Genomic DNA, 12,154 nt, shown 5'->3' with positions numbered 1-12,154 from the left:
AAACACATTCTCCAGGCTATTCAGCTTTTCTCTAAAAGGTGTTTCAGCTTTAAAAAAGGTTGATACAAAAAGCTGGTCCTGTTTCAAGAAGTAACATTTTTCCCTGCCTAGTGGCTCAACAGTTGCAATAATGAGAGATCATTACTGAACCCCAATCTTCAAATCTGTTTGCCAGCTTGGTCCCCTCTTATTCAGCAACCCACTGTGGTTTTCAGGGGATGCTGCTGTCCCTGGGGCTTCAAACAGCACAGTGTCACTAACTGGTACAGTCAGCATCCTTCTACTCACACAGGACACAGAAATCAAATAAAATCAAGGTACCCCTCAGAGCGCTGAAAACATCCATCTTTGTGATTCTTGCTTCCATTTGTCTTAGGCTGTGATTGTTCCTATTAGCCAAATGTATTCAAGTTTGACAAAGTCATTTCATCTCCTGTTAATGAACAACTTTTCTGTTGAGAGATTAAGAGAATAAATCAATGCCAAAAGGCAGTTAATTGTTCAGTAGCAGTAGGCTGTTTGTACCTTTTGTTAGCTGTCATAGCACCGAGCCAGCACTCAACGGGTAGTGAAATCTGCATTTTAGCACAGAATTAGGTCCAAATTTAAACTATTTAAGCCACAGCATTTTTCCTATAATGTAAGGATTTAAAAATATCTCAAAATCAGCAAGAGCTAAGGAGAGACTGTTCAGGTATCAGAGTCACATAATATATATCCCTCCATTTTCATGTTCCATGCCTAAGGCTGCACAGCTGTGAAGAGAAATAGAATAAAAATTTTCTACAGCACGATCAACAGCAAAACAAAGAAAGCTGTTCAGTGGGAAATCAAAGAACAAAATGAGCCTGATCTGATTTGCCTCTTGGATATTTCCAAAATGCAGTTTAATTCCTGAAATATTCTGTAATCCTTGCATTTCTCAGTGCTACGTACACAAAATATTTTTCAAACAGCAGAACTCACAAGCCAGCTCTCTCAGACAAAGCCTAAGAACAGGTTTATGTGCTGTTGTTATAAACATGTTTCAGCCACACACAATAAGTTCTTGTGGTCTGTAAGAGATCTGATGTTTCTCTCTGCAATCACTTTCTCATTGTTCATGTCTTAAGCTGTATAGATAAGCATATGCATTTGCATAAACACACCTGCTCATTACCCAACATTAATTAATGCTTTAAAGAAAGATTTTGGGGTGGGGATGTTAAGAGCATTACTTTCAGCCACAGATTGTGTTGAACTGATGTTAACAAGCATTAAGTGAAGTAGGAGCAAAAAAGTAAGAATTCACAAATTACCTAAGAAATGTAGTTTGTACACAAAGGAGGAAAAGAAATATAGAAACTTATATTTAGTAGTTGAAAACTCAAAAAAAACCTGCATTCAAATTAATTTTTCCATTTCCTAAGTGAAAGGAAGTCAGGTTCTGTATTTAAAACCCAGGGCTTTCAAACCAGATACCAGTTATCCCTACTAAGCTCCCTCTTCTGGCTATTTAATAAACTTGCTTAGACTTTGTATGCAGAAGTTTCGATCTTCCCAGTTCTGTTTTATCAAGGAAACCCCAATTATTTTTAAAAAATTAGTAAATAAAGGCTGATTTTAAAATATACAAGTTTTCAGCTTCAGACAGAGCCCTCCTTTTGTCTCTGACAAGTTCCACAAAGGAAATAAACACAAGGAAATAAACACCCCTGTACTGTGTAGGGACACTCTACCACCTGCACCTCCTCTCAGCTTCTGAACATCATTGCCTATTTTCTGGTATCAGATATTCTTGAAATGCCTGTGTTCAAAACATACCACACAAGTTAATTCATTTCCCAAAGTGCACCTTTTCTTGTTCTGGCTAAAACTAGAATTAAATATGTAATAAAAATACAAATTTTTTTTAGATATTTTTTATTTTACAAATATTTTTTTGCCTTTTAGAAATTGTAGATGTTGAAAATGAGGAAAACAGAACCACAAAATAAACTAGGCTGGAAAATACCTTGGAGATCATCGAGTCCAACCTGTGACCTAACATCACCTTACAGCCAAACCATGGCACTGAGTGCCTCATCAAGTCTTTTTTTAAAAACCTCCAGGGACAGTGACAAAAGCACCTCCCTGGGAGCCCATTCTGAACCACTCCTTCTGTGTAGATTTTTTTCTCATACCTGGCCTAAACTAGAAGCAACCAGTCCTCACCAAACCATGGCACTGAGTGCCTCATCAAGTCTTTTTTTAAAAACCTCCAGGGACAGTGACAAAAGCACCTCCCTGGGAGCCCATTCTGAACCACTCCTTCTGTGTAGATTTTTTTCTAATACCTGGCCTAAACTAGAAGCAACCAGTCCTCACCAAACTAACACAAATTCAGGAGACAGAACAAAGACAGAGGGGCAGTGAATGGCCTCAATGCCTTAAGCCAGAAGTCACCATTGCTGTGGAGCTGCCAAATCAGTAAGAGACTCTGGTAAAATTTTTCATTCTCTTCTAAAATCTAGGGAAATTGCAGATGATTTGTGGAACTAACAATTCAAGGTAAAAGGGAAACTATGTAGAAGGGTGTGAACATCACAACTCCAGGGGAATGAACACACACAGGGAGAAAAAAATTAATTCAGCTGTGGGTTTTCTTTATTTCAGTTACTGTAGTAGCATCATTGCTCCTTTCTAAAAGCCAAGCCACACTCCCAGCCAAGCCAATTTTATGACACTTCTACCACAACTGTGCCAATGAATGCAGGCAGCACAGTCAAACTCCAGCCTCTACAAATCATTTCTGCTCAACATCTTTATGACCTTCAATCCAGCTAATGAAAGGCCTTGAAGGGAAATTCATTTCATATTTATATTTACTTCTGTACCTTCAGCCCAAGTGAAATCAAAAATCTGTTTGTACATACAAAGTCTTACAAGAACCACAACAACAAAAGATTGCAAAGACACAGCCTCTGAAACAAAACACTGAGGGATGATAAAAAAAAAAAAAAAACCCAACACCAAATCTTTAGAAGTTAAGAAACCAGAGACAAGGTTCCAAATGGGATTATGAGGGTTTGAGAGAAAAGAGGGAAGTGTGTGATGAACTGACAAACTGAAGATACCACTGTGAAAAGATAAAAGGGAAGTTACAAGCAGTGACTGTGGCTGAGCTTTATTCAGGACAGGATGCCTGCAAAAGCTATGTTGACTCTTCCACTGCCAACTGATAGTAACTTTTAAAGTATATAAACATTTTGTATCACAGAGAAAGATATCCATTACACACTGAAGGAATAAAACAAGAACAGATACCATGTCATCACAGCAACTTCATTTAAATCTTCCAGTACTTTTTCCATCAATGAGGCTCAAAATGTTCTGTAGAAGTGACTCCTTACTTTTTGTAAAACAAGAATAAACAAAGAAATAGAGTTTGCTTAAGGTCAGGTGGACATTTAATAGCAGAACTATAATTGAAACGGAGTTACTTCATGTTTTTGAATTCACTGATATGGTCTACCTGGAAAAAACAGTCTCATTTTTTTATTATGTTTTATTATGTTTCATTAAGAATGTTTTAGGGTTTCTTAGTACTGCATCAATACATAAGTATATTATGTCTGTATTTAACTGGCTGTTATCAATGCATTCATTTAACACAGATAGCCTTTTTAAGCTCATAAATCTTTTGCACCTCATGTTCTATTTTGATCCACGAGTCTTTTCCACTGAACATTTCAAAGGTAGGTACACTTCTGTAAGTGGCATTTTGAAAGTATTCTCTTATGATACCCTTTCACAACTTTTCATCTAACTCAGAAGTGTATTAAATCACTACCAGACTTCCTAGAACCAGGATACAAAACTGAGCACAAGCACCCTGGCTTTTACACTCCTTAGCCACCTGCAGCCAACCAACCTGGACAACTAGAGTTTAATGACAGTAATGATATTTTCTACTTTTAAACAGAGTCCTTCACACAAAATCTTTTATGACATGCAGTAATATAAACCAGATAATGACCAAAGAAAATCCCACCAAAAAAAAAAAAAAAAGCACTCAACAACACAACTTAGAAGTTATAAATCATCTCCCTGACAAAGGGGCTTTTTCTAATGTGGACTCATTCCAGTCTTAGGGAAGAATATGAAAAAGCTTTTCTAGAGGCTAATAAACAACTGAAAATGAAAATACAAGAATTAAGAGTGATCTGCTTTGAAATAGAAGAAAACTTCAATAGTTTGGAGCCCAGCTGGTGCAGGGCACCATGCTTGCCACCTGCTCTGAGGAGAGGAACATGGGTGATGAGTCTGCTCTTAAACTGCACCTTTAGCTAAAGTGGCTCATAAGGGTGCGTGAGGGATTGACAGGAGAAATGGAACCTGGAGCAGATGCTGTTAAAATCAATTAGCATGCAAAGGGCTGGTCCTGGACTAGCCAAGGCCAGGCAGCTACTGGAGCAATCAATGGCAGCTGGTGGGAAGCAAGCCCAGGAAGAAGAGGCAACCAACATCATTTACTCTTTACAAATGTTTCCTTACATAGCCAGGTCTTACTGAGAATGCCAAGACACAGATTTCTTCAAATGTTTGTCCAAAATGTACTACACACAAACACTCTTTGAGTAGTATTTTGAAAGGCCTTATCATTCTAATGTATTAATAAGAATCTCTATGCTACCTCTCAAAATTCTGGAACCATATGTTCCTGGATGCTGATGAATACTGACTACATTAAACATTAAAACAGATGTCTCGTCTTCACAACCCAGGAACCATGCTGTGTTAAAACAGTAAAATGGTAGCATACTCCCATTGGGGAACAGTATGCTTACACAGAAAACTGTTTAATACCCAACAGGTAATTCAAGTCAAACAACTTTTAAACAAAAAATACATTATTATCTGGAGCTTTTAGCAAAACCAGACTTTAGTACAGACATACATGCATTCTTTTACAATGGGTGCTACATATGTGACCAACAACCCTACAGGAGTCCCTCCTTCCTCAAAGGAACAATAACACACAGAAGACAAATACACTTCCTTACCTTTGGCCATTTGGGATTCAGGAGTCGTGCCTTGATGGCATCATCCAAGGCCTTGTCATACTGGTGGATTTTCATGTAGGCTGCAGAACGGTTGCTGTAGAGGATGCAGTTCTGGGGGTCCACCCCCAGGGCCTCGTTGTAGAGCACGATGGCCGTGTGGAAGTCGCCCTCATGGCAAGCCTGGTTGCTCTGCCGAACCTTCTCCACAAATTCAGCTTTGCTCAACATGGGACTGTCAGGACTTTTTCTTCTGAAGGATTTGGATCCACAGAAGGAAATCTGGGAGAGGGGAAAGGGAGAAATTATATGTTAGTGTTAAGAAATGCTACTCAAAAAGGAAAGAAAAAAAAAAAGAGATTAAACTATTAGAAACTGTACGGCAAAAATTAAAGCCAGCAGGATCACTGCAGAACAAATGATGAATTCAGAACCAGGTTCTTAAAAAAGTAAATTGTTTATCTATTGAATCTCTTTTTGAGGGTACAGGAGTACCAGAAAGAATCTTGCAAAACATATCATTCCCTATGAATTATGTCTTCTAGACACAAGAACAACTGCAGTCTGTTTATATTTGCTGCACTCCACACACTCAGAAGTGCTCTTCTCAGCCAAGCTATTTGATTCTACAGCACTAAGCAGAGCTGCCAGGTAGAGAAGAGTGGCAGCTGTGAATATGAAGATGATGCTGCTACATCTGAAGTTTGAGATGCGATCACAGGCATACAAAGACAATGGAAAAATGTGTAGAATCTCTTCAAACCAAAGTACCTGCACTGCAACCTCTATTCACAAACCTCTACATCCAATGACAGGCAGCTGCAAATGTTCGTATTTGGGAAGGAAAGGATGAGTTTTTAGAACCACATACACTCACAGAAGTAAGTGGGACATAAAATTTATTTTAATAACAGAACAGTCATCCTTGGCAGAGGCTTCCCATATTGACAATTCTAGGTCATACAAAATAACAAATAAAAATATTTAAGCCTTCTAATTATAAGACATTATTTAAAGTGAGCTGTAGCAAATCCTAGTTCCATTGATTGTGGTACAATTTTTCTCCTTACTTAACTTTCTACATTGCACATTTTCCTCAACCACCCCTTTGAGTCAGAAACTGTTTCTGTCATGCAAACCCTACTCTCCCCAAGGGTACTCAAGAACTCAATAAGAACATCTTAGTCCAACTCTCATCACAAGGCAGTTGGGAGTTGTGCAGTAACAGCATTTGGCAACAGGCAATACAATACATATGGTAACATACAAAGTACTTGAAAATATTCATTAAAGGCTTAGACTACTATAATTAAGATTGGTGTCATCTAGTCTTAGTCCTGCAGATTGAAAAAGTTTAAGAATATCACATATTGTTGCCACAACACAACAACCACAGTGCTTAAATACATTACCAGAGCCAGCTGGGGAATATTTTTAAAGGTGGAAAGGGAAGCAAGCTGCAAACTGACATCCTGTCACAAGGATCAATTGGTCTATAGACTTTTCTTTTTTTTTTCTTTTCTTCCTTAAGTCAAATAACAACAATAGAAAAGCATTAAGTTAGAAACTACTGATTTCTTATTTTTCTGATTATATCCATTATTTTCTGACAGTGTTTGTGTGTGTGTCCAAACTTTTTCTAAATTTCTCTATTTAAGGAGATTCTATGCTTTACTCAGGCAATCTCCTTACACTGCTTCAAGATTTTCATCATTAAAATATTATTCCTAATACCCAAATCTCCTTTGTGTCAGTAAATGTACTGTTTCTTGTCCTGTAGCAGACTGAGTAGACTGAACCAAAACCTCTTTTCCTTTATCTGTGAGGTTATTTTTCTATAGTATTCTTGCAAATGCCAGCACTGAACACGTTGCTTCATTCAAGCAGTGCAATAACTCACAGCACTGTGAGCATCTGACAATAAACTTCATCCCATGGACAGTTTGCTGTGACCTGAGGGCAAGAACTGAATATGAAGATTCGGCAGCTATTACATGGGCACGTGTTCAAACACAAAGATGAGGAAACCCTGAGAAAGGTAACTAGTCACCAGAAGGCTTGGAGGTACTCCTGGAAAGGGGGCTGGTGAGTACCCAGGAGCCAGGGGCAGCAGTTTCTTCATGTGTCTTTAAAGGTGGCTGCTGCGTCCCTCCCTATTTCCTGGTCACTGACCTGCATCAAGGACAATGAAAAATACCAAATGTCATGTATTTCCCACGCTTTTATCACATTCAGAGTGAACGACTGCAGCTTCCACAAGCAGTACCACAACGAGCCATGAACTTAAGTTATTCAGAAGATAAATATTTCAAGAAATAGATTCCTCACCAGCTGTGGCCATAACTGCCTCCAGCAGGAAGCCTGGCCTGGTGTGAAGGCACAGCCAGCCCCACCCTGGAGAGCTCAGGGGCAGCAGTGGCATCTCAGCCATCCCTCTGTGCCTGAACTCAGGGACTCTGCTGCTCAGCCAGCTGCAGCTGCAAGCCCAGGACCACCAAGAGCTACTGAGCCCTCAGCAGTGGGGCCTCAAAGCACCCAGCACAACCTCGAGGAGCATCAGTGAGACAAGTCCAACAACAGCTGTCTTTTCTGGCAGTTTATTATGCACAAACAAATGCACACACCAAGCTGTTAATGATCCTTCCAGAATCATACTGTGAGTCTATAACAACAAGGAGAATCCATGAGGACACATCCTCTCGGTCCAAGTGAAGTGGTTTCTGCCTCTAATATCCTGTGACGCTAAACAATCTCGTGAAAAGAAAAAGGAAACTATGATGGTAATTTGTGGAATATGTTACTGTTTAATTCCTGCTATCATGAGAACTACGTAAGGCAGTAAAACATCATGAGGTAAAAGAAAAAACCCTGAAACAGTAAATCTGAGTCACTCTGGCACTCAAGCCACAAATAGAAAAAGATTATGATTATGGTACCAACTCACAAAAAGTACTCATTAGAAAGTCATCCCCTCTCCAGTCACCACTGCTCCTCTCCTGTAAACACAGTGGAAGGTGATGGAAATGTACATATTTGGGCTGCCTAACATTTTGCTACAGAAGGTGCTCGATAAAAAAGTAGTTTCTTAGTGCAGCAGAAAAAATAAGGTTATAATGAAGTGCAGAAGAGGATCTAGTAAGAAAATCTGAGTTAGAACCTCAAGTTAGAACTTGAACATACAGCCAAATCTATATTACAAGAATTTTTGTCTTCACCGATCAAGCTTGTTAAACTTAGTCCTCTCTACAGAACATTCATCAAATAAAAGAAGTGCCCATACACACTGAAAAATGTGTCTGAACAGCATACTGCTGTCCAGAAAGCCCCAGGGACAGATTCCCAGTGAGTTCCAGTAAGACAAGGGAGAAGAGATAACAGCAAATCCACATTCTGCTCCAAGAGGACTAAAGAATCAACATGGTACAAAAGTAAATGTTTTATCAAAACACCAGTGTTACACCTCAGAGTAATAATTTATTACTCTGCAAATAATTTATTTGATTTGACGATGCCTTGGGTGGCAAGTCCATAGCTAAGACACCTTTTTAAAAAAAATTCTTTATAATTTTTTTAAAAATATACTGTAAATGTGATATGTATCATTTTTATTTTTAAAATTATCTAAATAGCTAAAGATATTTATTGAAGTTTTAGGAAGAGGAAAAAAGCAAAAAGAGGCAAGCAGGAAAACTGGCATTCCTAATGGATTCTGAAAAAAAGTGACAGTAACTTAGGTTAAATATAGGTTTCCAAAATCAGCTTAAATCTGTAACTGAGCTTCCCTTTCTAGGAAAACCTCTGCACAACTTATATTTTAATCTGTAAAATGGTTTTATGGTTTCTCTCCATATTCTGGGGTATTACTATTTTTCTGCAATAGAAATTGGCTTCAACAAGAGCCCAAGAAAAATAAAGCACATGAAATCTGTCCCTGAAACCTTCCAGCAGGCAGCACTTCAGCCAGGCTGTACCACACTCCTGAGGAGATATCAAACCCTGCACACCACATGCAACCTGCCCCTGAACAGAGCAGAATTTCAACAGAAATAGTGTGGAAAGAAATAAAAGAGCACCAAAACTGGAGGTTTAAGCCACAGCAGGATGATAAGAACTTATCAACAGGAAGGAAACAGATTTTTTTCTTAACTGGAGCTTATTAAAAACAAAATTTTCTATAGAAAATAGTTTTACTTAAAGAACATTTCTACAATGCAAAAAAGTTGTGAGCTTCTGTGAGTTTGGAGAGGTCTGCACTTGTTACAGCAGTTAGATCCACCCTAATTTAAGGCATGCTACATGTTGCTAAAAATTGTAAATAACAACTATGCAATCCATAGTTAAATTTCAACAGTACTTTTTGGTTCATAAGTAATTTTTAAGCTAGTTATTGTTAACAATAGTTTTATATCTATCTATCTATATATATATTTAATTAAATCACAAACTATCAATGAGGAAACAGACCTTTCCCTCTGATCAGTCTGTGAGCCAGAGGGAGACAGAGGCAGTAACTAGGGAGTGATAGACCAGTAATTCAGCAAAAGCCAGACACGAACAGTAACCTCACTCGAGGAACACCTGTTAGGGCACATTAAAGGCACATCCACTCATCCATTTAGGAATTTATCCATTTCAAAGAGCCTATAAAAGGCTCCATTAGCACCTGGAAAAGCTCGTTTCACACCAGAAGAAAGCGCAGGGGAGATATTATCTAAGACTGTGAAAACCTCCAAGAAAAAGGAAAGACAACTCCAGAAGGGGAAGAAGGCATAGGCACCCAGCTCTCTGGATTTCAGCTCTGTTCTCTGGCGGCAGCAGGGGCATCCCTAAGCTCCAGCACCAAGCTGCGGGAGCGCAAGCAGCTGGCCAGGCTGACACCGCGGATCGCCAGCCTGTGCTCAGCACGGGCACAGCCACGCTGTGACATCGGTGTCACCCAGCCCGCGCTGACTGACTCCGGTCTCCAGGCTCTAAGTTCTGGCAGTAACAAAGCCCTGACAACCAAACTCCTGACTTTCTGTACCGCTGCAGCAGGGTACGGAGCTCTGCGGTGCTGCCAAGTACACCTGACACGCTTTACCTCCGAACTTTGCGGGTTTTAACGAGATTCGAGTTTGTTTACGGGGGCGCCAGAGCGAGCACAATGCCCATGCCGACATCCGAGCTCTCTGCTCGCGAGGGTCCCGCTCCAGCTAGCGGCGGCCGGCGGCGTTCGGGGCACACAGCCCCGCTCCGGGGCCAGGCCCGGGCCCTCCGCCGGGACCCCCGCCCGCCCCGGCGGGCTCGGGGCTCCCAGGCAACGGGGTAGCCCACGGTGCCCAGGGCGAAGGGAGCCGAGCGCTCGGCCTGGCGTCCCCGGAGCCCCGCCAGGAGCTGCCCCACCGCTGCCCGGCCCCTCACCGCGCCTCGGGCCACCGGGCCTGCGCCCCCGCCGAGCCGCGTCCCGCTCCGTGCCGGGACAGCCCCGCAGCTTCCCCCCGCCGCCCGCGTCCGGCCCGGCCCGGCCCCGCGGCTCCTTCCCGCCTCCCCGACCGCTCCAGCGCTGCCCGTCTGGCGTCAACCCACCCGGGCAGGCTCCGCGTCCTGCTCCCGCCGAGCCCGGCCCACCGCCACGGCCCCCGCCGGGGGCGGCGGCGCCTGTTGCTCCATCGCGCTCCTCCTCCTCCTCCTTCTCCTCCTGCGGGGGCCGCCGCCGCCCCCGCCCGGCCGATCCCACCCCGGCCCCCGGCGCCACGTTCCGGGCCCGGCTGAGCGGGACCCGCAGTGTCCCGGCCCCGCCCCGGGGCTGGGCTCCGCCCGGACCCCGGGCACCCCCGCCCGGCGGCGCCGGACGTCCTGCGGCTGCCGCCCGGCTCCCCCGGCCCAGCGGCGCTCGCCTCTCCGCCAACACCGACGGGCTCCGTCCTCACGTCGCTCTGCTCCTGTCGCCACACGGGTGGGGGCCAGAAGCAGCGGCAGCCTGAGCTCGGGAGCAAGCGGGGCCCACATGGCACCGCAGGTGGTGATGCTGGTCACTAATGGCACCGCACTGGCCAGGCACAGCGAGCCTCAGCACTTTGGTTAACCCAAGTCGTCCAACTGTGTGACCGTCCTGCCTCTTGACGTGAACAAAATGGATTATGCTGAAGATTCTTGTGCTGTGGATAATAAGTGGTAAAGAAATCATTCCTTATCTACGTGAAAATTGGATGCCACTTCACCTTAGTGAAACTTCCTCTTCCATAGAAAAAACGGAGTCAGCAACTTCAGAAAGCTTTCTGCAATCAAATGATGAACACATGGCCAGCAGCCCAAAGGTTTGCCATTGAATGAGTGAGATCAAATTTAGGACATCATTGGAAAGCAAGTGCTAGTCAGGACCCAGGGAAAGGACCCTAGCAAAGCAATTACTGATTATCTAACTGTGGGATGTAAAAAAGATGGAGGAATAAATTATGGAAGTTTTCTATTTCTATCTAAAAACAAATTGACAGTGTAAGTAGGAGCTAGGGAATTACCTTCTCATCAGCAATGATGCAGGTCTTTTAAAAGTAACTGGTAACCAAAGCCCAAAGGTATCAGCTTTTGCAGTATACCAGTACGCAAATCTGGCCCAAACGCACTGCATCCTGTGATTCTTACATATAGCAAATGGCAGCTGAGTGTTCCCTTCTACTTCAAATGAGCTACAGTAAGCACCAGAACTCCCTGAGGATGTGCCAGTGACAGAATTGCACCAAAGGGCACATCCCAGAGGACAGACACACCTTTGTTCCATCAGCCCAGTGTATCTGGAATGGACTGGAACCAGTGGTGTTCTTTCCATCCAGATACCCATGGATGTTTCTCCATTCAATCTGTTAAGAAAGGTATCAATGTACAAGAATCAGCATTTTATCATTAACATTGGTTAATATCAGATATATCCAAACACAGAAGATCTCTGCAATGGGTACATACAGGAAATGTTACTCATGAATATCTTAATTTCTACCTGACATGGGTTTATTCCGTAATGCATTAGGTTTTATTCTTCACAAATCAACTTAGAGTAGATACCTTTAATGAGAAGATGCATGTAGGAGAACAGTTACTAAACTGTTCTTTCAATCAGTAATGAAATTAATAATCCTTTATTAAGAGGCACACAGTTC

General features: G+C 42.4%; 1 protein-coding gene across 2 annotated transcripts in view; it reads right to left on the bottom strand.

Moving 5' to 3' along the window:
• Positions 1-10,764, bottom strand: part of TTC28 (tetratricopeptide repeat domain 28) — a 108,478-nt gene extending 97,714 nt beyond the window's left edge. Inside the window, exons 1-2 of one of the 2 annotated variants that reach the window (XM_030285666.4) lie at positions 10,587-10,764; positions 5,025-5,303 (exon numbers count right to left, since the gene is read on the bottom strand). In XM_030285666.4, the coding sequence (XP_030141526.4) occupies positions 5,025-5,303; positions 10,587-10,670 (363 nt within the window). In that variant the 5' untranslated portion in view covers positions 10,671-10,764. The remainder of the gene's footprint in view (positions 1-5,024; positions 5,304-10,586) is intronic. The other variant, XM_072935964.1, reaches the window with a different exon arrangement.
• Between the last annotated feature and the right edge of the window lie 1,390 nt (positions 10,765-12,154).

The sequence above is a fragment of the Taeniopygia guttata genome, chromosome 15 (assembly GCF_048771995.1).
Source record: "Taeniopygia guttata chromosome 15, bTaeGut7.mat, whole genome shotgun sequence".
In the NCBI taxonomy this organism is placed as follows: domain Eukaryota; kingdom Metazoa; phylum Chordata; class Aves; order Passeriformes; family Estrildidae; genus Taeniopygia; species Taeniopygia guttata.
The sequence above is the reverse complement of the archived record's forward strand: the minus strand, read 5'-3'. Positions and strand labels throughout refer to the sequence as shown.